We start from the raw sequence: 27,957 nt of genomic DNA, 5'->3' as shown, positions 1-27,957 counted from the left end.
TCCAGGTTCGATTCCCGGCTTGGGTCACTGTCTGTGCGGAGTCTGCACGTTCTCCCTGTGTCTGCATGGGTTTCCTCCGGGTGCTCCGGTTTCCTCCCACAGTCCAAAGATGTACAGGTTAGATGGATTGGCTGTGCAAAATTGCCCTTGGTGTCCAATAAGGTTAAGTGGGGTTAATAGGGTTACGGGGCTAGGGTGGAGGTGTGGGGCTTAAGTGAGGTGCTCATTCCAAGGGCCAATGCAGACTCGATGGGCCAAATGGCCTCCTTCTGCACTGTAAATTCTATGTTCTATGTTCTATCACGATGCTCACCAAGAGAAGTCAACTACTTTAGAAAAATATCAAGTGTTTGTATGAAGTGCAATGCTAGAATTCAATGTCTTACATCATAAAACTGTGTAATCATGTTGCAAGTACAAAAAAATTGTCCCTCGCTGCACCAAGGACCCGGATTTGATTCCGACCTCGGGTGAGTGTGTAGAGTTTGAACATTCTCTCCGTGTTTGCGTTGGTTTTGTCCTGGTCCTCCCACAGTCCAAAGAACTGCAGGTTAGGTGGATTGACCATGCTAAATTGCCCCTTACTGTCCAAGGATATGCCGGTTAGGTGGGGCTGCAGGGATAAGGCGGGGGATTTGCTCTTGCAAAGGCTTGGTGCAGGTAATATGGGCCGAACGACCTCCTGCCCAACTGTAGGGATTCTATGATCTTATGGAAAAGTATATGCCGATTACCAAGCTCAGCTTGTTATATGTAGATAGATGAGCTGGCTTCCTCTTGCAAATATTACTTCTTTGCTTGTCCCTATTATTAGAATTTATTGCGGGCGATTCTCCAAAACAGAGATTAAGTGTTTGCGCCGTCGTGAACGCCGTCGCGTTTCACAACGGTGCGAAACGGGCGCAGGTACGACTGATTCTGTCCCCTACTGGGGGCCAGCGGTTCACGCCTCTCCAGCCTCCCTTCCCGGCACCAAATGGGCGGCGTGCCAACCGCGCATGCGCAGTTGGGCCGCGCATGCACGGAGGATTTCTTCAACGCTCCGGCCCCGACGCAACATGGTATGGGGGTTCAGGGGCCGGAAGTGGAAGAAAGTAGGCCCGGGGGTGGAGAGGCCGGCCCACCAATCGGTGAGCCCCAACCACCCCCCACCCCCACCCCCTGGTGAAGGAGCGCTTTCCCCCGCCCCAGATGCCGCCCCCCGACGCTTCGCGGAGAGTTCCCGCCGGCAGCGACCAGGGGTGAATGGCGCTGGCGGGACCCTGCCATTTCCGCGTGGCCGCTCGGCCTATCCAGGCCAGAGAATCGGCGGCCCCAGCGATTCCAGCGGCCCACGGCCAGCGCAGCGTCAAACGCGCCGGCGCAAATGGCGCCAATTCTGCGCACCTCGGGCACTGGCGTCGGGGTGGCGTGGCGCAGTTGCGGCGATTCTCCGGCCCAGCACGGGGCTCGGAGAATCGCGCCCTGTATTTTCTATTCCTTTTTTTTAAAATAATTTTTATTGAAGAGATTTTTTACATGAAAATATTTACCCCACCTAACCATAGACTATTACAAAATATTCCCACTTAACAAATATCCCCCCCCGCCCGGCCCCCCGCGCGCGCTGTACCTCCCCCCCTCGCTCCCCCCCAAAAACAAACAATGCAACAATTAACATCAAACATGAACTGCGAACAAATTTGCCCGCATTACAACCTTAAATAACCCACCACACCCGTTGTTGCCACCCCCCCTCCCCCCCCCCCCCCCCCCCCCCCCCCCCCGGGTTGCTGCTGCTGCGACCTCTGCACCCTATCTTTGAGCCAAAAAGTCGAGGAAAGGCTGCCACCGCCTGAAGAACCCTTGTATCGACCCTCTCAGGGCGAATTTGACCCTTTCCAACTGGATAAAGCTTGCCATGTCATTAATCCAAGTTTCCACGCTTGGAGGCCTCGCGTCCTTCCACTATCAGTATCCTTCTTCGCGCAACTAGGGACGCAAAGGCCAGTACTCCGGCCTCTCTCGCCTCCTGTACCCCCGGCTCCACCCCAACCCCAAAAATCGCTAGTCCCCATCCTGGTTTGACCCTGGATCCCACCACCCTCGACACCGTCCTTGCCACCCCCTTCCAGAACTCCTCCAGTGCCGGACATGCCCAAAACATATGGACATGGTTCGCTGGACTTCCCGAACACCTGACACATCTGTCCTCACCCCCAAAGAACCGACTCATCCTTGTCCCCGTCATATGGGCTCTGTGTAGCACCTTAAATTGAATGAGGCTAAGCCTCGCACACGAGGAGGAAGAATTAACCCTCTCCAGGGCATCAGCCCATGTCCCATCCTCTATCTGCTCTCCCAGCTCCCCCTCCCATTTGGCTTTCAGCTCCTCTACTGATGCCTCCTCAGCCTCCTGCATTACTTTGTATATGTCCGATATCCTCCCCCCTCCGACCCAGACCCCCGAGAGCACCCTATCGCTCGCCCCCCTGCTGGGGAGCAAGGGGAACCCTTCCACCTGGCGTCTAGCAAATGCCTTCACCTGCAAATGTCTAAACACGTTTCCCGGGGGGAGCCCGAATTTCTCCTCCAGCTCTCTCAGGCTCGCAAACCTCCCATCTACAAACAGATCCTTCAGCTGCCTGATGCCCACCCTGTGCCAGCTCTGGAATCCCTCGTCCATGTTCCCCGGGATGAATCTATGGTTCCCTCTTAACGGTGCCTCCATCAGACCTCCCACTTCCCCCCTGTGTCGCCTCCACTGCCCCCAGATCTTGAGGGTGGCCGCCACCACCGGGCTCGTGGTGTACCTCGTGGGAGGGAGCGGCCATGGCGCCGTTACTAGGGCCCCCAGGCTTATGTTGCCACAGGACGCCCTCTCCATTCGTTTCCAAGCTGCCCCCTCCCCTTCCATCATCCACTTGCGCACCATCGATACATTAGCCGCCCAGTAATACCCCGAAAGGTTGGGTAATGCCAGCCCTCCACTCTCCCTACTCCGCTCCAAGAAGACCCTCCTCACCCTTGGGGTGCCGTGCGCCCACACGTAGCTCATGATGCTGCTCGTCACCTTTTTGAAGAAGGCCCTAGGGAGGAAGATGGGCAAGCACTGAAATAAAAACAAAAACCTCGGGAGGACCGTCATTTTAACGGACTGCACTCTGCCCGCCAGCGACAGCGGCACCATGTCCCACCTTTTAAATTCCTCCTCCATCTGTTCCACCAGCCTCGAGAAGTTCAACTTGTGGAGAGTCCCCCAGTTCCTTGCCACCTGCACCCCTAAATATCTAAAACTCTTTCCTGCTCTCTTAAACGGGAGTCTCCCGATTCCCTCTTCCTGGTCCCCTGGGTGTATCACAAATACCTCACTCTTACCCAAGTTTAGCTTGTACCCCGAAAAGTCCCCGAATTCTGCTAGCAGTTCCATCACCTCCGGCATTCCCCCTTCTGGGTCTGCCACGTATAGCAGCAGGTCGTCCGCGTATAGCGATACCCAGTGCTCCGCCCCGCCCCTTGTCAGCCCTCTCCACCCCCCTGAGCCCCTCAGTGCCATCGCCAACGGTTCAATTGCCAGTGCGAAGAGCAGGGGGGACAAGGGGCACCCCTGTCTGGTCCCCCGGTGGAGCCCAAAGTACTCCGATCTCCTACCATTCGTCACTACACTTGCCGTCGGGGCCGAATAGAGCAGCTTCACCCATTTAATAAATCCCTCCCCAAATCCAAACCGTTCCAGCGTCTCCCACAGGTACTTCCACTCCACCCTATCAAATGCTTTCTCCGCGTCCAATGCCACCACTATCTCCGCCTCCCCCTCCACTGCCGGCATCATGATGACGTTTAGCAGTCTCCGCACGTTCGTATTAAGCTGCCGCCCTTTCACAAAACCCGTCTGGTCCTCGTGTATCACCCCTGGCACACAATCCTCTATCCTGGTAGCCAGGATCTTTGCCAGCAGCTTGGCGTCCACATTCAGGAGCGAGATAGGCCTATATGACCCACACTGCACGGGGTCCTTGTCCCGCTTCAAGATCAGAGAGATCAGTGCCTGCGACATTGTCGGGGGCAGAGCCCCCCCCTCCCATGCCTCGTTGAAGGCTCGCACCAGCACAGGGCCCACCAGATCCGCATATTTTTTGTAAAATTCCACCGGGAACCCGTCTGGCCCCGGCGCCTTCCCCGACTGCATATGCCCAATCCCCTTGACTAGCTCCTCTAACCCTATCTGCGCCCCCAGCCCCTCTACCAGCTCCTCTTGGACCTTGGGGAACCTCAGTTTGTTCAAGAAGCCCTCCATCCCCCCTCCCCTCGTCGGCGGCTCTGACCGATACAGCTCCTTATAGAAGTCTCTGAAAACCCCATTTACTTCTGGCCCCTTCTGTACTATGTTCCCACCCCTCTCCCTCACTCCCCCAATTTCTCTAGCCGCATCCCGCTTTCGGAGCTGATGCGCCAGCATCCTACTCGCCTTCTCCCCATACTCATAAATCGCGCCCTGCGCCCTTCTCCACTGTGTCTCCGCCTTTCTGGTGGTCAACAGGTCAAACTTAGCCTGCAAACTACGCCGTTCCCCCAGCAGCCCCTCCTCTGGTGCCTCCGCATATTTCCTATCCACGTCCAGAAGCTCCCCCACCAGCCTCTCCCTCTCCTGTCTCTCCCTCCTTTCCCTATGTGCCCGTATGGAGATCAGCTCCCCCCGGATCACCGCCTTCAGGGCCTCCCATACCATCCCCACCTGCACCTCCCCCGTGTCATTAATGTCCAGATATCTTACAATGCTCTTCCGGGCCCTCTTATACACCTCCTCATCCGCCAGCAACCCCACATCCAGGCGCCACAGCGGACGCTGGTCTCGCACCTCCCCCATTTCCAAATCTACCCAGTGTGGCGCGTGGTCTGAGACCGCTATGGCCGAGTACTCCACTTCCCGTACTTTCGGGATCAGTCCCCTGCTCAATACAAAAAAGTCAATTCTAGAATAGACTCTGTGGACATGGGAGAAAAAGGAATACTCCCTCGCCCTCGGCCTCCCAAACCTCCAGGGGTCCACCCCTCCCATCTGCTCCATAAACCCCTTTAACACTTCTGCCGCTGCCGGCCTCCTACTCGTCCTTGAACTTGATCTGTCCAACACGGGGTCCAGCACTGTGTTGAAGTCCCCCCCCATGATCAGGCCCCCTGCCTCCAGGTCCGGAATGAGGCCCAGTAGGCGCCTCATGAAGCCAGCGTCGTCCCAGTTCGGGGCATACACGTTAACCATCACCACTTTCTCCCCCTGCAGCCTACCCTTCACCATGACATATCTACCCTCTTTATCCGCCACCACCTCCGCCGCCACGAACGACACCCTCTTCCCTACCAGGATCGCCACCCCTCGGTTCTTTACGTCCAGTCCTGAGTGGAACACCTGTCCCACCCACCCCCTTCTCAGGCCTTCAAATGGGTCTCTTGTAGCATTGCTACATCCGCCTTCAGTCCCTTCAAATGCGAGATTACTCTCGTTCTCTTGACCGGCCCATTCAGCCCCCTCACATTCCAAGTGATCAGCCGGGTCGAAGGGCAGCCCGCCCCTTTCCCCTGCCGACTAGCCATATCCTGTCACCTGCTCGCCCCGAGTCAGCCCTCCCCTTCTGATCCGCTCCCCATGGCGATGGCGCCCCCCCCCCCCCCCCCCCCCCCCCCCCCCACCCCTCCAGTCCTCAACTTCTCCTCCCTGGCCTTTCAGCAGCAACCCGGTGGCCCCCCCCTTCCCCCCTCCCCCTCCCCCCCCCCCCCCACCCCCCTCCCCCCCCAGGCTAGGACCCTTCCTAGCCGCGATGCACCCTCCATAGTACTTCCGTAAGTCAGCTGGTTTACGCTGACCCGGCTGCCCCTGCCACACTCCGGCTCCTCCCGGCATGGGGGGACGTCCCCCCCCCTTACCACCCCTCCTTGACCCCGCTCCAGCGCGGGAAAGGGAGCCATTGCTGACCACGCCCCTTACTCCCACCCCCCACCCTCCTCTGCCCCGTGCGCGGGAAACCAGAGGAAAGCCCGCGCTTTCGCCCTGCCCCTCCCCGCCCCTCCATCTTCAGTTCCACCCCCATCCCCGATCTCACACCGATACATACAAAACACCCAAAAACCCCACAAGAAACACATACCCCCGGCACTCCCCCCCCCCCCACCCCGCCCTCCCAACATAACATTATAAATAACAGAAAAAAGAGAGAAAAAACTGGTATAGAGAACAAAAAGGGTCCAAAAGATACGGCCAAGTGAAAATCCAACCAAAAGAAAGCCACGTGTCCAGCTTAAAGTACCAGAGCGGCAACGACCGCCAAGTATCCCCTGGTTCTAGTTCGAGTCCAGCTTTTCTTCCTGGACAAAGGCCCACGCCTCCTCCGGGGACTCGAAATAGTGGTGCTGGTCCTTATAGGTCACCCACAAGCGCGCTGGCTGCAGCATCCCGAATCTGATTCTCTTGGCATGCAGCACCGCCTTCGTCCGGTTGAACCGGGCCCGCCGCTTTGCCACCTCCGCACTCCAGTCCTGAAAGATCCTCACCGTCGAGTTCTCCCATTTGCTGCTCCTCTCTCTCTTGGCCCACCTCAGCACCCTCTCCCGGTCACTGAATCGCTGGAACCGAACCAGCACCGCCCTCGGGGTTCGTTTGCTCTCGGCTTCCTGGCCATTACTCTGTAGGCCTCCTCCAATTCCAGGGGCGAAGGGACGGCCCCTACCCCCATCAGTGAGCCCAGCATTTCTGCCACATACCCCTGGAGGTCCGACCCCTCCAGCCCTTCTGCCAGGCCCAGGATCCTCAGGTTTTTCCGCCTCATGCGGGTATCCATCTCCTCCAATCGGTTTTGCCATCTCAGGTGGAGTGCCTCGTGCACCTCCACCTTTCCCACGAGGACCGTGGCCTCCTCCTCCCTCACAGTCATCTCCTGCTGCAGCTCCCGAATTGACGCCTCTTGGGTCGCCTGTGCCCCCATCAGCCTGGTGGTCGTCGCGTTCATCGACTCCAGCAGCTCCACTTTCAGCTCCGTGAAGAAGCGCAGGAGAACGGCCTGCTGCTCCTCCGCCCATTTCCTCCAGTCCTCGGGTGCGCCGCCGGCCGCCATTTTGGATTTCTTCCCCCGCTTTTTTCGGGGAGCTGCTGCCACTTTTTTTCCTGCCCCACCTCGGGTGACGACCATAAATTTTTCGGGGCTCTCCTCTGGGAACCTTCCCCCACCGGGAATTGCCGTTCCAGCGCCGTTAGGGGCCCTCCAATCGGCCCGAAAACACCTTCCTAACAGGAGCAGCCAAACGTGCGACTTAGCTGGTCATAGCCGCAACCGGAAGCCTTCCTGTATTTTCTATTCCTGCATTGTCTTCTTATTTTGTGTAATGTATCCAGATAAGAGGGGAGTGCCACCAACCATGCTTTTGTATTAACCGCTAAGAAGAGTGGTCCAATGTGATTTGTCCTCCAGTTATTCCTCCCCTGTTCTGCAGAGCATCTGGCCTTCACGGCAGAGTCGAGATCAAGAGGGTATTCTTTTGTGGGATTGTAGGCTCTGCACTGGTAATTTGGAACACTGTAAGCTGCAATACCGAGAACGTTTCCCAGGATCCCTGCATTACCCAGAACATTTCCTAGGATCCTGCTGAATTCCTACTGTAAAAACGTAAGGGTTATTTTGTAAGATTTATTGCCTCTCAATTGACATCCAAGTCAAAGCAAACTATTTTGTCATCATGGTAGACAATGGGAGACTTTAAGTTCCCCAGTATTGACTGGGACTCACTTAGTGCTAGGGGCTTGGATGGGGCAGAGTTTGTAAGGAGCATCCAGGAGGGCTTCTTAAAACAATATGTAGATAGTCCAACTAGGGAAGTGGCTATACTGGACCTGGTATTGGGGAATGAGCCCGGCCAGGTGGTAGAAGTTTCAGTGGGGGAGCATTTCGGGAACTGTGACCACAACTCAGTAAGATTTAAAATGCTGGTGAACAAGGATAAGAGTGGTCCGAGGTTGAATGTGCTAAATTGGGGGAAGGCTAATTGTAACAATATTAGGCGGGAACTGAAGAACCGAGATTGGGGGCAAATGTTTGAGGGTAAATCAACATCTGACATGTGGGAGGCTTTCAAATGTCAGTTGAAAGAAATTCAGGACCGGCATGTTCCTGTGCGGAGGAAGGATAAATACGGGAAATTTTGGGAATCTTGTATGACGAGAGATATTGTAGGCCTCGTCAAAAAGAAAAAGGAGGCATTTGTCAGGGCTAGAAGGCTGGGAACAGACGAAGCCTGTGTGGAGTATAAGGAAAGTGGGAAAGAACTTAAGCAAGGAGTCAGGAGGGCTAAAAGGGGTCACAAAAAGACATTGGCAAATAGGGTTAAGGAAAATCCCAAGGCTTTTTACACGTCGATAAAAAGCAAGAGGGTAGCCAGGGAAAGGGTTGGCCCACTGAGGGACAGGGGAGAGAATCTATGTGTGGAGCCAAAGGAAATGGGTGGAGTACCAAATGAATACTTTGTATCAGTATTCAAAGAGAAGGAATTGGCGGATATTGAGTCTGGAAAAGGGTATGTAGATAGCCTGGATCACATTGAGATCCAAAAAGATGAGGTGTTGGGCGTCTTGAAAAATATTAAGGTAGATAAATCCCCAGGGCCTGATGGGATCTACCCCAGAATACTGAAGGAGGCTAGAGAGGAAATTGCTGAGGCCTTGACAGAAATCTTTGGATCCTCACTGTCTTCAGGTGATGTCCTGGAGGACTGGAGAATAGCCAATACTGTTCCTTTGTTTAAGAAGAGTAGCAAGGATAATCCAGGCAGCGACAGGTCGGTGAGCCTCATGTCAGTGGTAGGGAAATTACTGGAGAGAATTCTTCGAGACAGGATCTACTCCCATTTGGAAGCAAATGGATGTATTAGTGAGAGGCAGCACGGTTTTGTGAAGGGGAGGTTATGTCTCACTAACTTGATAGAGTTTTTCGAGGAGGTCACAAAGATGATTGATGCAGGTAGGGCAGTGGATGTTGTCTATATGAACTTCAGTAAGGCCTTTGACAAGGTCCGTCATGGCAGACTGGTACAAAAGGTGAAGTCACACGGGATCAGGGGTGAGCTGGCAAGATGGATACAGAACTGGCTAAGTTATAGAAGGTAGAGAGTAGCAATGGAAGGGTGCTTTTCTGATTGGAGGGCTGTGACTAGTGGTGTTCCACAGGGATCAGTGCTGGGACCTTTGCTGTTCGTAGTATATATAAATGATTTGGAGGAAACTGTAACTGGTCTGATTAGTAAATTTGCGGATGACACAAAGGTTGGTGGAATTGCGGATAGCGATGAGGACTGTCAGAGGATACAGCAGGATTTAGATCGTTTGGAGACTTAGGCAGAGATATGGCAAATGGAGTTTAATCCAGACAAAGGTCTAATGCAGGTGGGGAATATACAGTGAATGGCAGAATCCCCAAGAGCATTGACCGTCAGAGAGATCTAGGTGTACAGGTCCCCAGGTCACTGAAAGCGGCAACGCAAGTGGAGAAGGTAGTCAAGAAGGCATACGGCATGCTTGCCTTCATTGGCCGGGGCATTGAGTATAAAAATTGGCAAGTCATGTTGCAGATGTATAGAACCTTAGTTAGGCCACACTTGGAGTATAGTGTTCAATTCTGGTCGCCACACTACCAGAAGGATGTCAATTACTAGGGGCATAGGTTTAAGGTGCGAGGGGCAAGGTTTAGAGGCGATCTACGAGGCAAGTTTTTTTACACAGGGGGTAGTGGGTGCCTGGAACTTGCTGCCGGAGGAGGTGGTCGAAGCAGGGACGATAGTGACATTTAAGGGGCATCTTGACAAATACATGAGTAGGATGGGAATAAAGGGATACAGACCTGGGAAGTGCAGAAGATTTTAGTTTAGACGGGCAGCATGGTCGGCACAGGCTTGGAGGGCCAAAGGGCCTGTTCCTGTGCTGTACTTTTCTTTGTTCTTGGTACCTGTGTGTTGACAAAGTTCAGGAAGAGCAGTCATTTTCAGAGTGGTTTAGGCCACAGTACATGGCAGTGAAGTAGACCAGCTGTTCAAAGTTTCCACAAGAGCAAGAGTCCCCACATCGCTGGAGAATTGGCTGGGACATGAAATTGGAATTGGTTATTTTTACTTATTTTTAAAAAAAATTATAGAGTGCCCAATTCATTTTTTGCAATTAAGGGGCAATTTAGCATGACCAATCCTCCTACCTTGCATATCTTTGGGTTGTGGGGGCGAAACCCATGCAGCACGGGGAGAATGTGCAAACTCTGCATGGACAATGTCCCAGAGCCAGGATCGAACCTGGGACCTCGGCATCATGAGGCTGCAGTGCTAACCACTGCACCACCATGCTGCCCCTGAATCAGTTATTTTAAGGCCATGACATTTTGATGACTCAATGTGGCCTGAATTGGTTGTCAAGTGTCCTGTTCCGCAGGTGTTTGATCAATTTGCAGGTACAAAACTGACAGAAAAGCCTTGGCTACATTTCAATGACCCCTTTAAATGTCATGCCCTGACACTGGCCATTCACAATAAAGATATAGGCCGGATTCTGTGGACCCCCTGGCGGCAGCACATCGCCGCCCGCCGGTTCCCTCGCAACGTGGTGTGGCTTCAATGTAAATCATCAACAGTAGCGGTAGCAAAGAATCTCAGAGCCAGCCAATGGCGTGCTGCCTCCTGCTGTTGAGTAACACGCGGCTGGAAGGCCGGGGAATCCAGCCCATAATTTTTTTTAAAAGTTAGAGTATCCAATTCATTTTTTCCAATTAAGAGGCAATTTAGTGTGTTCAATCCACCTAGCCTGTACATCCTTTTGGGTTGTGGGGGTGAAACCCACGCAAACACGGGGAGAATGTGCAAACTCCACATGGACAGTGACCCAGAGCCGGGGTCAAACCTTGGACCTCGGCGCCGTGAGACTGCAGGGCTAACCCACTGCGCCACCGTGCTGCCCTTCCAGCCCATAATTTTAGTGCTAATATCCTGAATCTGCCTCAACTCCGAGATAAATGTTTGTGGATAACGGGGGTGTAAACAATCAAGGTTGTATTGTGAATGATTTATGGATTTCAATATGTGTTAATAATTTTCCCTCTCTCTCTCTCTCTCTATATATATATATATATATATATTTCTAATATATATATAAATATTTATACACATTTCAGAATGTGCGAATGCATAATTCATTATATTGTTGGTCGGGAGATTTCACTTTCTTCCTTTGAGAATTTGTCATATGTCGCCCAAGGGAACATTCCAGAAATCTATTGCATCTGCTGCCTTGCAAATTAATTCCAAGCTCTGGCCATATGCCGGTTTTGGATCATTTTCTTGCAGCTGAGTGCTGTCTCTGATTGTATCTGTTCACTGCCGAATTCATAAATCTTCAGCAAGCCCCATGAAAATATCAGACCTCTGAACATTATGGACAGTTTTAAACCCGTGGCATCCGGGGGAACTCAAGATTACCAACTCATTAACAGTTTTAACCTTGCTGGCTTTTATTATCCTTTCCTCGTAATCCACTTCGCTAGAAAGCAGTGATTTATATGGAGCTACAGCTGATCAGTGGTCAAGTACAGATGAATTTCAATTGCTATAGTGAGATTAAGGTCGGTCAGGAGAGACTGCTAGAAAATCTACTTCATGCAAAGGACGTAGAAGTTCAGAAGCCTCTCTTCTCTCTGCAAATGACATTTAATGCTAAATCAATCGTTAATTTTAAAGCTGAGATTGATAGGTGTTTGTTTAGTCAAAGGTATCAAATGATATGGGGAAAAGGCCATTTGAGATGGGTTCTGACTCCGATACCGCGCGGGATTTCGGAGAATCCCGGGAGGCACGGAACCTGTCGGGAGGCTCGCTGCAGACCTCTCCCGGGATTCACCGGCCACGTTGCGCTCAAGTGACTGCACAACGAGGTTTAGAATCATGCCCTACATTTCTTTCTCGATGTGCAATCCAATAAGGTTGCCTTTGCCGCTAATGCTAATTTGCAGTTAGCACAGCAGCATCTTTACACAGGACAATGTTCAGCAGGGTGCATGCACAGTGATACAACCTGGTGCATGCATTGCAGCACTGGCAGCATCAAGTTAACACGTTTTGCTAAAGGGAAGGCGCTTCTTTATAATTCTTTAACATAGCTTTCCCCCATTCCAGTATCTCCTGCTCCAGTGCCTCCTCCCTTTAATCCATTTCTGTCACCTGGATCAAGCCACGGAGCTGCAAATGGAATTGTGGTTGTCACCCTCCCCGTCTGTCCCGATTTCTGGAAACTGCAGTGAGGCCGGGTCCTGCCTACAGACACATCACGGGGCTCAGATACTGTGTGAACGGCTTCAGGATCCGAGTAAGATCCAGAAGCACTGGACGAGATTCTCCGCTTGTTGACGCCAATTTCATAATCGCCGATCAGGCGGATAACCCCTTTTTACGACCGAATCAGGGCGGCACCTGTTTTCAAATGCTCTGCCCCCTCCAAAAAGGCACCATTGGGGAGTACGCTGCACGTCGTTGAGACAGCTTCAGGACGTTACCTGAAGGCCCTCCTCCTCGGGCCGAGTTCACAACGGCGCGGTTCACTTGTGCTCTCAGTTTTCGTGACCACATGTGGCGGCTGTGAACTGTGTCCAGCGCCGCCACAGTCGGGGGTGGAGCGTCCCGCTGGCTGGGGGGCTTCGGGGAGGATTGGGGTGGACTGGTGGGGAGTGGTCCGAGGGTGGTGAGGGCGGTCTAGTGAGAAACTATCTGGCAGGTCAGGTCCGCGCGTGGTCGACCTGCGGCCACGGACCCAGCCATTCTCTGGCCATTGTTGGCGCGGGAGCTGTGAATTCTACCCAGCGCCGCTGCTAGCCCCTTACCAGTCCCGGAATCAGTGAGGGTTCACCGCCGATTTTGCTGTCATAAAACGCCACAGTTCCCATGCCAGCATCGGTACTTAGCCACAGAATCGGAGAACCCATCCCACTGTGTCTTCTGCAAATTACATCATTGTTGACACGTTTGGTTAATTGGTTAATGTGTATGCGCAGGCAAGTATCAGTGGCCATCTTGCACGCCATCTTGTGATGCGTCTGTGCATGCATGAATATGTACACATGTGCAGATAGGGATTGATGGCAATCTTGCATGGCCATCTTGCGTTAGCAGGATCAGTGTTGTTTTGAAATAAAGTAGACATTTTTATTGCTTCCGTGAAGTATTAATCGCTTTCTAATTCTCTGAAGCTTTTTCATCCTTCTGTTGTCTGTTATTAAAAATGTTGTCTTTACCCATATTAACCCTTCCAGGTCCAAGGGGTGATCCAGGCATGCGTGGTTCATCTGGAATACCAGGAACAAAAGGAGCTATGGGACCACCAGGTTAGTAGATCACACCTCATGCCTTCTTTTTCAAATGATTAATTCATGCTACTTACCTTTGTCCTGGTGATTCATTCTTTTGAAACTCGATTTACATTTTCTTGGCACTGTTTTCCTAATCTCTTCAAATCAATGCAATCTTTCTGCTTTCCTTTTTTATTTAATTTGTAATTTGTTTGATGCTGCATTTTCTTTACATTTCAAGATTTCAAGCTGTTTGTTCTTTGTTTCTGCACCTGTTCTGTGTTTTTTTCCATTTCCTAATTTTCCACTTTTTATCTCTCTCTTATTCTGGGTTGCCATTTTTCCTTCATCAATTTCAGAGGGGTTGGAGATTTATAAAGCTTATTCTCTGAGCAGCAGCAGCAATTAATGTCATCTAACCTTTGCTTGTTCCCAACATGGTAGTAATAGATATCTAGAGAAAAGGGCTAGTTGCTATTAACATCTAGAATCAGGGAAAATGCATCCAAGCCAAGCCAGAGTGTACGAAGGCAACAATGATGCCTGAGATACAGTATTAATGTAAGAGGAAAAAAACCTAAACTGGGTGAATATTTTTGGCCTAGAAATTGGATGGTGCTATGCTTGATTTCACTCACTAAAGGAACACCACAGCCGCCAAGATGGTGGGCATGAAGAACATTTTCCCTTTGAGCTTGAAGTATGCCACCTACGATATTGGTGTTGGAAGAAAATAGGTATCCAGGACACACACTTGAAACCAGCCCTTTGCGTATTCAACTCAAGGAATATTGGGTGTAGGCGAAATGTGGCGTTGAGGCCACAATCAGATTAGCCATGGTCTTGTACAATAGCAGAGCAGGCTTGAGGCGCCGAACGAACCATGTGATGATAAGTAGATTGTCATCTGTATTGTCATCTGTGTGTAAATAAGAATATATGTATAACTGTTGTAGCTCCAGCATCTGACCACCAGGTGGTGTGAGTATGCAGACAAGTGACCCAGACACACCATGGGCTGGATTCTCCGCTGTCGGGATGCTCCATTTTGCCGGCAGCCGGGGGGAGGGGGGGTTTCCCGACGGGGTGGGGCTGCCCCACAATGGGAAATACCATTGGCCAGCTGGCGTAATGGAGCATCCTGCAGGCCTGCTGAACCAGAAACCTGGTGCTGTGGGACGGAGAATCCAGCCCCATGTGTTCCAGGAGAAGGTGTTAGTAAGGAGTTTGTAGCAGTCACATATTAGAGCAGCTCTGTAGTATCTTAGTGTAAGTTAGTTAGATCATTATTTCCAACTGTACTAATCTAAGGCATTTTAGTAATTTGTTAGTTTAGTGTTAGTCACAAATAACTTTGTTTGCCAAGCAAAGTCTAATGTAGTTTGTTCACACTACAATTTCAAGATTCAACATCAGCCAGGGCAGCACGGTGGTGCAGTGGGTTAGCCCTGCTGCCTCACGGCACCGAGGTCCCAGGTTCGATCCCGGCTCTGGGTCACTGTCTGTGTGGAATTTGCACATTCTCCCCGTGTTTGCGTGGGTTTCGCCCCCACAACCCAAAGATGTGCAGCTTAGGTGAATTGGCCACTCTAAATTGCCCCTTAGTTGGAAAAAATGAATTGGGTAATCTAAATTTATAAAGAAAAAGATTCAACATCAGCCCAATCAAACAACATTACAGCCCTGAGCTCTGATGTTCATCTCTTGATCATGAAAAGTGACATTAAAATGCAGGTTCGTCGGTTCTGTCTTTCAATGAACCGACAATAGAAAACCTTGGGCGCAATTCTCCCAAAGGGAGACTAACTGCCGACGCCGGAGTGAAACCCAGAGGGCGCGATGCTCCGCTCCCAGGCCGGGTGGGAGAATCGCGGGAGGGCTGCTCTGGCACCCCCTGTAATTTTCCCACCCCGTCCCAAAATGGCGTGTCGCGTTTTGCGACACGCCGCTCGGAGAATCGCGGGCCGCCGTTTTTTCACGGCGACCTGCGATTCGCCGACCCAGATGGGCCGAGCGGCCTGCCGTTCCCGACCGATTCATGCCGGCGGCAACCACACTTGGTCGCTGCCGGCATTAACATGGCGCCAAAAGCTGTTTTGTGCCTTGTGGGGGGCAGAGAGGGGAGTGAGCACCACGGCCATGCTCGGGAGGGGACTGGCCCGCGATTGGTACCCACCGATCGTCGGGCCGGCGTCTCAAAGTGACACACTCTTTCCCCTCTGCTGCTCCGCAAGATCAAGCCGCCACGTCTTGCGGGACAGCGGAGGGGAAGACGGCAACCGCGCATGCGTAGGTTTGAGCCGTCGTGACGTCAGCCCCGCATGCGCGGGTTGGAGCCGGCCAACCTGTGCTTGCGCGGCTGACGTCATTAGGTGCTCCGGCCGCGTCATTCTCGGCACGCCGGGCCTTGACGCCAGCGACAAGGCCCCTCGGCCGAGATTTACGGCACGGCCCTCCTAGCCCCCCGACGGGGGGAGGAATAGGGGGCAAAGAACGGCCTCCGACGCAATCGTGAACCTCTCTGGGTTTCACAACGGCGCGGGCCTTGCGGAGAATTCCGCCCGGAGTGTTTCACTCCGGCATCGGAGGCTGCTCCTCGCCCCCTATTCTCTCCTCCCGGGGGGGCTAGGAGCGGCGTGGCGCGAATCTCGGGCGCTGGGCCTTGACGCTTGTGTCAAAGCGGCGCGCCGAGAATGACGTGGCCGGCGGCGCCTAAGTGTCGTCAGCCGCGCATGCGCAGGTTGGCCAGCTCCAACCCGCACATGCGCAGGTTGCCGTCTTCCCCTACGCTGCCCCGCAAGGATCTTGCGGGGCGGCGGAGGGGAAAGAGTGCGTCTCTTAGAGACGCCGGCCCGACGATCGGTGGGCACCGATCGCGGGCCAGTCACCTCACGAGCACGCCCGTGGTGCTCGATCCTCTTTCCGCCCCCCACAGGCCCCACACTTACCTGTCACGCGATGTTCACGCCGGCAGCGACCAGGTGTGGTTGCCGCCGGCGTGAACCGGGCCGGAGAATCGCCGGTTAGCGGGAAAAATTCTCCAAGCGGCGTGTCACAAAACGCGACACACCATTTTGGGTGGGGTGGGAGAATCGTGGTGGATGCCAGGGTGGCGTAGCGTGATTCGCCCGGCCCTCCCGCGATTCTCCCCCCCCCCCCCCCCCCCCCCCCGGCGTGGGGAGCGGAGAATCGTGGCCCTTAAATAAAACCAAAATACTGCAGAGGCTGGAAATCTTAGGTAGTTTTCCACTGTAAACCCTAGAAAGTTAAACCCAAAAGGAATTAAAGGATAGATTGGAACTTTACACAGATCATGGTTGAAATTTGGAATTCTTTGCTACAAGCCATTATTGAAGCAGAATGCATAAATTCTTTTGGAAGGGAGGAAGATAGTTGCTTGAAAAATACCAAGAATGACTAGTGTTTATATAGTGTCTTTAACATATTAAATAACCTCATGAGGAACATAAATTAAAAAAATTAATAGGGAGCCAAAGAAGGAGATATTAGAAGAGTATAACCAAAGAAGTAGGTTTTCTGGGCATCTTAAAGGTGGACTGCCTGAAAGATTTAGGGAAAGAATTCCAGAGTTTAGTGGTTATAATAACTCATGAGGAAGCACAGGGAGATCAATGATTGTTTCCCCATAGTGCTCGTGGGGGTTATAACGGGTTAAGACAGCTGAATGCTTGAGCACCGATGGTGGGATGAAGGAAGGTGGAGCAGGGATTTACTCAAGGATATCGTGAATGAGCACCAATCTGAGATTTGGTGGTTTGCGTGGCATTTAACCATTGACTTGATGGCTCCAATTCCCCCGCTGTCACATTCTAAGATCCTACATCGCAGTAAATCCTGATTCATAGTGTGTGGAAATGAAAAGTCCCCAGGGTGTATGATTGTTTTGAGCTCTGTCCAACATTATGCTTATATTACCGATCATCCTCCAGACAGGTGGTTGAGGACTTCTCAGTCACCTATTATATCCTGACATCATCCAGATTCCTGGACATTGTCAGTTCAGTTGGATGAAAGGGCAGCATGGTGACACAGTGGTTAGCATCGCTGCCTCACAGCGCCGAAGTCCCAGGTTCGATCCCGGCTCTGGGTCACTGATGCACCATCAATTACACACGAGGCAAGTTGTAGAAGAACACCCAGCGGGGCGGAGCCACGGAAGAACAATATATAACACAGTGAGTAACAATGGAACAAACAGTAACAGAGAATATACAGAGCTGTAAGTAACAGTGGAACCACAAGAACAGTGGTTCACCACATTTACTCCCTGTTTAAAAAAAAGTCCAGCGGTAGTGAAGCAAACTTATAGATTAAGTCTATCAGGAGCTTTAACCGTCCACCGTGATCTCCTCAGTCCCGGCTGTGGTGTAGGCACTGGTGTTGAGACCTGCGACAACGGGAGCCTGTTGTCCTCTTCTTTTCTTCCGGAAGCGTCGACAGAGAGGGAGACGGTGTAGGCGCGGGGGCGATGGTAATGGATGTAGACGGTGGAGGGTTGGGTGGGGAACCAGCGGGTGCCAGGTCCCGGAGGGAGACTGTGTCCTGCCGCCCGCCCTGATGTGCCACGTAGGCATATTGTGAGTTATCGTGGAGAAGCATAACCCACTCAACCAGGGGATCGGTTTTGTGGTTCCTCACATGCTTCCGGAGGAGGACAGGCCCTGTGGCTGTCAGCCAGGCCGGGAGCGAGACCCCTGAGGTGGACTTCCTGGGGAAGGCAAACATACGCTCGTAAGGAGTCTTGTTGGTGGCAGTACACAGAAGCAACCAGATAGAACATAGAACAGTACAGCACAGAACAGGCCCTTCGTCCCTCGATGTTGTGCCGAGCAATGATCACCCTACAAGCCAACGTATCCATCCTATACCAGTAACCCAACAACCCCCCCCCCCCCCCCCCCCCCCCCCATTAACCTTACTTTTTAGGACACTAAGGGCAATTTAGCATGGCCAATCCACCTAACCCGCACATCTTTGGACTGTGGGAGGAAACCGGAGCACCCGGAGGAAACCCACGCACACACGGGGAGGACGTGCAGACTCCGCACAGACAGTGACCCAGCCGGGAATCGAACCTGGGACCCTGGAGCTGTGAAGCATTTATGCTAACCACCATGCTACCGTGCTGCCCCCAAGTGGAGTGGAGTGGAGATAGAGTGGAGCGCATTGGGAAGGACCTCCTGCCAGCGGGAGACTGGGAGACTTCTAAACCGTAGGGCCAGGAGGACGGCCTTCCAGACCGTCGCGGTCTCCCTCTCCACCTGTCCGTTTCCCCGGGGGTTGTAGCTGGTAGTCCTGCTTGAGGTGATGCCCTTGCTGAGCGGGAACTGACGCAGCTCATCACTCATGGACGAAGAGCCCTAATCGCTGTGGATGTAGGTGGGGAAACCGAACAAGGTGAAGAGGCTGTGCAGGGCCTTGATGATAGTGGCCGAGGTCATGTCAGGGCATGGGATGGCAAAGGGGAAACGGGAGTACTCATCAATGATGTTGAGGAAGTACACGTTACGGTCGGTGGAGGGGAGAGGCCCTTTGAAGTCGATACTAAGGCGCTCAAAGGGGCAGGAAGCCTTCACCAGGTGCGCTCTGTCTGACCGATAGAAGTGCAGTTTGCACTCCGCGCAGACCTAGCAATCCCTGGTCATGGTCCTGACCTCCTCAATGGAGTAAGGCAGGTTGCGGCCTTGACAAAGTGAAAGAAACGGGTGACCCCCGGGTCACAGGTCATTGTGGAGGGCTCGATGTCGGCCTATTGTACTACGGGACAGGGCATCTGGGGGCTCATTGAGCTTCCCAGGACGATACAAGATGCCGTAATTGTAGGTGGAGAGTTTGATCCTCCACCTCAGAATCTTGTAATTCTTGAACTTGCCCTGCTGTGTATTATTGAACGTGAAGGCTACCGACCGTTAGTCAGTGAGGAGAGTGAATCACCTGCCAGCCAGGTAATGCCTCCAATGTCTCACAGCTTCCACAATGGCTTGGGCCTCTTTCTCGACGTGGAATGTCGAATTTCGGAGCCCTGGCGGGTACGGGAAAAGAAGGCCACGGCTCAGCCTGCCTAATTGAGGGTAGCGCCCAGGGCAAAATCATACGCATCGCTCTCCACCTGGAATGGGATGGACTCGTCCACAGTGTGCATCGTGGCCTTGGCAATGTCTGCCTTGATGCAGTTAAAGGCTAGGCAGGCCTCAGCCGACGGGAAAAATAGTGGATTTGATGAGTGGACGGGTCTTGTCCGCATAGTTGGGGACCCACTGGGCATAGTACGAGAAGAACCCCAGGCATCTCTTCAGGGCCTTGGGGCAGTGGGGAAGGGGAAGTTGCAGGAGGGGGCGCATGCGGTGGGGATCGGGCCCTAGGACTCCGTTTTCCACAACGTAGCCGAGAATGGCTAAGCAGGTCATGCGGAAAACGCACTTCGCCTTATTATACGTAAGATTAAGGAGCTTGGCAGTGTGAAGGAAAAGCTGGAGGTTAGCGTCATGGTCCTGCTGGTCATAGCCGCAGATGGTGACATTATCCAGATACGGGAACGTGGACCGCACCCCATACTGGTCAACCAGTCGGCCCATCTCCCGTTGGAAGACCGAGACCCCATTGGTGACGCCGAAGGGGACCCTGAGGAAGTGGTAGAGGCGCCCATCTGCCTCGAAGGCAGTGTATTGGCGGTTCTCCGGGCGGATAGAGATCTGGTGGTATGCGGGCTTCAAGTGTACCGTGGAGAAGACTCGGTACTGCGCAATCTGGTTGACCATGTCAGATATGCAGGGGAGTGGGTACGCATCGAGCTGCGTCTACCAGTTGATCGTCTGACTGTCGTCAACGACCATCCGGAGCTTCTCCCCAGTCTTGACGACCACCACTTGGGCTGGTACTAGCCTCTGTGATCCCTTCCCACAGGAGTCGCTGGACCCCCGACCTGATAAAGGCCTTGTCCCGGGCATTGCATCGTCTGCTCCTGGTGGCGACGGGCTTACAGTCCGGGGTGAGGTTAGCGAAGAGCAGGGATGGGGCGACCTTAAGGTTGCGAGGCTGCAGACGGTGAGAGGGGGCAGGGGTCCACCGAGCTTTAAGGTCAGGCTTCGGAGATGGCATTGGAAGTCTAGGCCTAATAAAACGGGAGCGCAGAGATAGGGGAGGACGTAGAGTTTAAAGTTAACGTACTCTACGCCACATATCGCAAGAGCTGCGACACAGTACCCCGGACCTCAACAGAGTGTGATCCGGAAGCCAGGGAGATTGTCTGGGACGCAGAAAAAATTCGGAGGGAGCAGCGCCTTACTCTATCCGGATGGACGAAGCTGTCCGTGCTCCCAGAGTCGAATAAGCAGGTCTTCTCGTGCCCGTTGATCCGGACGGTCATCATGGAGTTCTTGAGATGACGGGGCCGGGACTGGTCGAGGGTGCCAGAGGTGAGCTGCGGAAGGTGGCTGGTCTGGTCGCTGGTAGCGGGTGGCGTTCAAGATGGCGGCCCCCACGAGTCGCACCTGGCGGGTCGTGTCGGAGATGGCGAACAAGATGGCGGACTTCACAGGTCGCACAAGGCGAGTCGCTTTGGAGATGGCGAACAAGATGGCGGACTCCACGGATCGAACGAGGCGGATGACGCATTAGAAGGGGGCGGTCCCGACAGGCAAGATACCACGCGGCAGGTGGCGTCGAAGATGGCACCCAAGATGGTACCCCCCACGAGTCACACGTGGCGGGTCACGTAGAAGGTGGTGGCCAAGATGGCTGCCCCGATGAGTCGCACGTGGCGGGTCGTGTCGGAGATGGCGAACACGATGGCAGACTCCACGGGTCGCACGAGGCGGGTCGCTTTGGAGATGGGGGACTCCACGGGTCGAACGAGGCGGATGACGCATTAGAAGGGGACGGTCCCGACAGGCAAGATACCACGCGGCGGGATTTGGACGTTTTAGGCCGGGCCTGGCAGACTTTTGCAAAGTGGCCCTTCTTACCGCACTCGCTGCAGGTCGCGTTCCGAGCTGGGCAGCGTTGTCTGGAGTGCTGACACTGGCCGCAGAAGTAGCAGGACGGCCCCCTGGAGTTGGCATGCTGCCGCGCAGCACAGGCTTGTGACACCCCCGGATCGGGTGATGGCTGCGCCCAGGATGCCCACGAGAATGCCGCGTGGTCGGGCATGAAGGCATCATATTCTGGAAGGCCACTTCCAGGGAGTTCGTGAGCCATACCGTGTCGTTTAGGTCGAGGGTACCCCCTTCGAGCAGGCGCAGACAGATGTAGTCAGACCTAACGCCGGCCACATAGGCATCCCGGATCAGGAGCTCGGTATGTTGAACTGCCGTTACTGCCTGGCAGTTACAATTCCGGGAGAGTACCCGCAGGTCACACAGGAACTCGGCCAAAGATTCTCCTGGGCGCTGACGCCTCATGGCGAGGAGATGCCGGGCATACACCTCGTTTACCGCCCTCACGTAATGTCCTTTGAGGAGTGTAATCGCCTCGTCGTACGTGGCCGCGTCTCTGATGAGGGTAAATATTCAGTGGCTCACCTGGGCATTGGGGACCCGAAGCTTGTGCTCCCCTGAGACGGCGTCAGTGGAAGAGTCGAGGTCGGCCTTGAAACAGCTTAGTCAATGCTGGAAGATCGTGGTGGCGTTGGCTGCCTCTGAGTCCAGGTTCAGTCGCTCAGGCTTGAGTGACTTATCCATCATACTATCTTAGAGTATTAAATTTTTTTTAAATTTAGAGTCCCCAATTCATTTTCCCAATTAAGGGGCAATTTAGCGTGGTCAATTCACCTAGCCTGCACATCTTTTGGGTTGTGGGGGCGAAACCCACGCAAACACGGGGAGAATGTGCAAACTCCCTTAGAGTATTAAATTGATGCACCATCAATTACACACGAGGCAAGTTGAAGAAGAGCACCTAGTGGGGCGGAGCCACGGAAGAACAATATATAACACAGTGAGTAACAATGGAACAAACAGTAACAGAGAATATATACAGAGCTGTAAGTAACAGTGGAACAACAGTGGAACTACAATAACAGTGGTTCACCACAGTCACCATCCGTGTGGAGTTTGAACATTCTCCTCTTGATTGCGTGGGTTTCGCTCCCACAATCCAAAGATGTGCACGGTAGGTGGATTGGCCACGCTAAATTGCTCCTTAAATGGAAAAAATGAATTGGGGACTCCAAATTTTTTTTAAAAGTTCAGTTGGATGAAGCTTCTTTGCGGTCACATGGTGTTGCTTCTGACTGGCCATCGCTCATTGGGTTCAGTGAAGAAAATGGATGTAAGTGGCAGGCAAACCTGGATTTTTAATGCATGATCTCTTGCATAATAGTTAAGTAGTTCTGTTTATCGATGGTGATGTTTTGAAATTTAATTCATAAGGACTAGATTTCTTGAGTTGATGGAATCGCTGGAATATGTTGATGTGCTTTTCACAGCAATGAGATGAGTAAAACGTGAAATCTACCTGAAAGTGACATTGCAATATTTTTGAAAATGGTATTTAATATTCAAATTCATAGTCACTAGAAGCCCCCTTTATGAAGGATTTTAAAATATTTTTGAATAGAAACCCACAAAATCAAGACGTGAGTCTCTTTAGTAACTTATGTGACACAATGAAAACATGTCTCGCGGGAAGTGACCATTTATAGATTCACTCAGAGACTGGCAGCTCTCCATTGTTCATCAGCATCATTAGGAGTGGGGGGTGTTGACAGTAATTCACCCATGTAAGTTTTGTAAGGCTATGGAATGCTCCCAGAATTGATGCTTGAAACCAAGTGAAGATTAAGTTAGACAAGTAGTTCAAGGAAAGGGGAACAAAGGCATGTGGGACTAGGACTATTGTGTATCATAGAATAGAATCAGAGGGGTGTCACCCCCCGCAACTCAAAAGATAGGTGAATTGGCCACACTAAAGTGGCCCTTAATTGGGACAAATTAATTGGATACTCTAAATTTACTTTAAAAAAAGAATAGAATCCCTACGGTGCAAAAGGAGGCCATTCGGCCCATCAAGTCTGCATCGACCCTTTGAAAGAGCACCCTACCTAGGCCCAATCCCCCACCCTATTCCTGCAACCCCACCCTAAGGGGAAATTTAGTATGGCCAATCCACCTAGCCTGCACATCTTTGGACTATGGGGGGAAACTGGAGAACCCAGAGGAAACCCACACAGACACGGGGAGATTGTATTAACTCTACACAGACAATTACCCAAAGTCGGGATCAAACCCAGGTCCCTGGAGCTGTGAGGCGGCAGTGCTAACCACTGTGCTACCGTGCCGCCTTGTGTGAGGAGGGTAATCACTAATGTAGATTGAGTAGCTTGTGCCTCTGTACTAATTTCAATGTTATTCAATGGGCGCGATTCTCCGCACCCGCGGAAAATCGCGAAGTTGGCCGTGAAAACGGCCGCGTTTTGCGACAGCCCGACACGGCCCATTTCCCGAGGTATTCACGTCCGGGAAATGGGCTAGGAATGGAGCCGCGTCAATCACGTGCGCGATGACGCAGGACCGCGGCGACGCTATGAACACACCCACGTGACGCCGCCCGACGCCGTAAAAAGGTGCGGGCGAGCACAGAAACTAGGCCAGGGTGTCGGAGCTGAGGAGAGCAGCCCCGCGATTCGTGGAGGCTGATGTTGAGATGCTGCTCCAATCCATCGAGCAGAGGAGGGGCATCATCTGCCCGCGTAGAGGGCATCGCCACTCTGCCAGCGAGGTGCGCCAGGCCTGGCGTGAGGTTGCTGCTGCCGTCAATGCTGTGGGGCAGACCCCTCGCTCAGCTGACCAATGTCGGAAGAAGATGCACGACCTCACCAGGGCTGCCAGGGTAAGTGCCAAGAGGGTGCCCCCGGGTCACAACCATCCCTCCCCCCCCCTTTACTTAATCACCCACCTCCCCCCCGGAACGGGGGGTGGAGGGGGTTTGGGTCAGAGTGAGTTGAGGGTGGTTCACAAAGTTGTCACAGACCCAGCGCTCTGGCCCCCGTGGAGAGATGCAATGGTCTTATTACAACTTGACCCCCAAACTGTGCCAGTATCTGAACGGACTGCTGATACCTGCCGCATTGTAATGATCTACCTATGCCCCCTCCCCCAACAGGACAAGACCGCTCACAACACCCATGAGCGGAACAAGACGGGAGGGGGTTCGCCCATCCTGCACCCCCTCACCACGTTTGAGCAGAGGGCCTTGGACCTTGTTGGTGGATCTGCCACTCTGGAGATCGCGCAATGCGAGGTTGGCGGAGCTGCAACAAGTGAGACAACCCTGCATGACAAACACCCCCCCTCCCCCATCCTCTGTCCCTTCACACACTCTGCCCACTGGGATACCTCCCCCATCCTCTGTCCCTTCACACACCCTGCCCACTGGGATACCTCCCCCATCCGCTGTCCCTTCACACACCCTGCTCACTGGGACACCTCCCTCATCCTCTGTCCCTTCACACCCTGCCCACTTGGACACCTCCCCCATCCTCTGTCCCTTCACACCCTGCCCACTGGGACCGTCCAGCGCCCAGCCGAGCGAATCTAAATAACCCGTTTCATTCTCTTCCCTAGGACGTGATGCCGAACGACCAGGGCTGTCTGGCTCCAGACGGACACAGGCATCTGCCCCCACCTCACCCGGGGCCGCACGACAGAGGGTGCCCGATCAGCGGGGAGTCCCATCCTCCCCAACCGAATCTGTGGAGCAGGACGCCCAGAGGGCGGCGACACCGCTAGATAAAGAAATGGCCCGCGAACGCCCTGCGGCCTCTCAGCGGGCCGATGACTTTGAGGAGGCATCAACCCAAGACGACCTCGAGCTTGCGGCACAGCTATCTCCCACACCATCCACCATCCCAGAGACACTCACCCTGGTTGGCCTATTTAGTGATGAAGCTCCTGGGTCACACATCACAGCTGAGCAGGTACAGCAGGTGGAGGTCAGAGCAGCCGAGGGCCCGGACTGGCGGAGGCCAGGCCAGGCCCAGCATGCAGCTGGTTCCCAGACGTTTTCGGAGTTCCTGGACTTTCTCAACCCACCCGCACAGCCGATGCATCAAGAAACCCAGGGACACAATGATGGGATGAGGGCTATCTTCCAGACTCTGCAGACGCTGTTAGAGGAGTCGAACCGCGTCCACGAGCAGGGAGTGGTGCCGCTCATGGCAGCAACCCAGGCCGACACCACACGGGTGGCATCCACGGTGGAGGCAATGGCTGAAACGGTTTCGGCCATGGGTCAGGTTATGCAAGGCGTTGGGCTTAATGTGCACGCGTCATCCTCGGCCCTGGACAGGGTTGCCCTCTCACAGGCAGCAATGCGCCAGAGCCAAAACGACATTGCTGGCGCGCTGCGGGCCTTGGCCGAGTCTCAGCTGGTCATGGCCCAGTCGCAGCACGCCATGGCACAGTCACAGCAGTCGATGGCACAGACAGTCCCAGCAGTCAGTCGCGGAGAGCATCAACCGCCTGACACATGTGCTGGATGGCGTCGTGCACTCACAGGTTGAGATCGCACAGTCCCTGGCGGGAATGTCTAACTCCCTGGACTCCATCTCTCCAAACCTTCGGATCCTGGTGGATACCGTTGCAGGCCTCCAGGACTGGCAGCGCCAGGTGTCGGTGGCGCGACGGGGCACCTCCCCGCTTGCACCTCTGTCCCACAGTGAGGCCCGGGGGCCACCGGGCTCCCCGAGGGAGGAGGAGGTTTCGGGGTCTGTCCCATCAACTCCATCACGGGACGTCCCGGAATTCTCGGCCTCCCCCCGTCCCATCCCTGGTGCATTGGGTGGGCAGCAGGCAGAGCAGGGTGGCACAACGTCACCCGAGACGCCCACAGAGCAGCCTGGCCCATCAAGGCCGGGTTGCCCCAGGAAACGCTTGCCGAAGGAGAAACTAGTCGAAGGGGGCGATTCGCAGCAGTCCTCCTCCACTCCTGCTGTATCATCTGGGGAATCACTTAGACGTAGTGGTAGGGCCCGTAAGGCAACAAAGAGAGACACTGAATAAGTTGGCACGGGTGAAGGGCACAGTTTAGTTGTAGGGGCTAGGGCACCTGTAAATGTTTGTTCACATTAAACGCACTGTTCCACCTTACTTGTAATACCGTGTGATTGTTCCACAGCCACAGGAATCGTGATGGTGACCGAGTGTCGCTGGGGTTGACGAGCGGTGAAACTTCGGTGCTGGGTTTGCAGTCCCTTCCCCCCCACCCCCTCCCACAGCTAGCCCACGCGGGCATGTGATGGAGTGTCCGTGAAGATCTCAGTGGCCACAAAGGTGGATGGTTCAGCTATTGCCGTGGGTCAGAGTCTCTCTAACGATTCTGAGCTCACAGCTCTTCGCAGAGCGGGCTGTCATCATTCCACATGGCACTGATCACACCCGCTGACACAGACATCGATGTTGTACCATACCGTCTGGACCCAGTGGTAAGGGTGATGTCGAAGTGGAGCAGTGTACACTGAGAGGGGGGGGGGGGGGGGGGGGGCGCTGTGGTGGTGGCAGTTGTGTGTTGACCCTCTGCACGACTAGCGATGCAGGTGGTGGTTTGGTGTTCAGCGGGGACGTCGCATACGACGCGTGAACCGTGCTGCCACCAAAGCGTCGCGTGTCGCCGTCCTTGCCGGGTCCGTCGTGCCGCCTCCTGGACATCACCAGCACCTGGGTCGTGTCTGCGTGCTGCGCCCGCCACTCCGCCAGCCTCCTCCTCCTCCACCCTCTCCTCCTCCTCCTACTCCTCCTCCTCCTCCTCCTCAGTGCTGACACCACTGCCACTAGCTTCTCCCTCCGCCTCCTGCAGCAGGTCATCTCCCCTCTGCATCGCGATGTTGTGCAGCGCACAGCAGACCACAACAATGCGAGCGACCCTGTCGGCCTGGTACTGCAGGGCCCCTCCGGAGCGGTCCAGGCACCTGAATCTCATCTTCAGGAGGCCAAGGCAGCGCTCCACCACACCCCTGGTTGCTGCATGGGCCTCGTTGTATCGTGTTTCCGCATTGGTCTGAGGCCTCCGTATAGGCGTCATCAGCCAAGACCTCAGCGGATAACCCCTGTCGCCTAGCAACCAGCCCCTCAGCCGGGGGGGGACGCCCCTCAAACATCGCAGGGATGTATGACTGCGCCAGTATGTAGGAGTCATGCACACTCCCTGGGAACCTTGCACAGACGTTCATGATCCTCATGTAGGGGTCGCATACCACCTGGATATTCATGGAGTATGTCCCCCTCTGTTTGTGAACACCTCCCTGTCCCCTGCAGGCGGGCGCATGGGGACGTGAACACAATCGATTGACCCCTGCACCATCGGTATCCCGGCCATGCTGGCAAATCCACGAGCTCATGAGACTTGAGTTGCTCGGTCGTCGGGAAAGGTGATGTAGCGATCGGCGATGGCATAGCGGGCGTCGGTCACATCCCGGATGCACCTGTGGACCGATGACTGGGAGATCCCGGAGAGGTCCCCGCTCGGAGACTGGAAGGAGCCGGTCGCATAAAAGTTAAGTGCGACCGTCACCTTGATGGCAACCGGGATCGCGTGTCCTCCCCCCGTTCCACGTGGGGTGAGGTGCACCACAAGGTTACAGATATGTATCACCGTCCGCCTACTCAGC

General features: G+C 53.9%; 1 protein-coding gene across 2 annotated transcripts in view; it reads left to right on the top strand.

Annotated features, from left to right (window-relative positions):
- The window catches only part of emid1 (EMI domain containing 1), a 441,840-nt gene that overhangs the window by 333,137 nt on the left and 80,746 nt on the right, over nt 1–27,957 (top strand). For both annotated transcript variants that reach the window (XM_038783630.1, XM_038783542.1), the window contains exon 6: nt 13,299–13,370. In XM_038783630.1, coding sequence (XP_038639558.1) covers nt 13,299–13,370 — 72 coding nt within the window. The remainder of the gene's footprint in view (nt 1–13,298; nt 13,371–27,957) is intronic.

This window comes from Scyliorhinus canicula, chromosome 1 (assembly GCF_902713615.1).
Source record: "Scyliorhinus canicula chromosome 1, sScyCan1.1, whole genome shotgun sequence".
NCBI classification, from domain to species: domain Eukaryota; kingdom Metazoa; phylum Chordata; class Chondrichthyes; order Carcharhiniformes; family Scyliorhinidae; genus Scyliorhinus; species Scyliorhinus canicula.
This window is presented reverse-complemented; position numbering and strand designations above follow the sequence as displayed.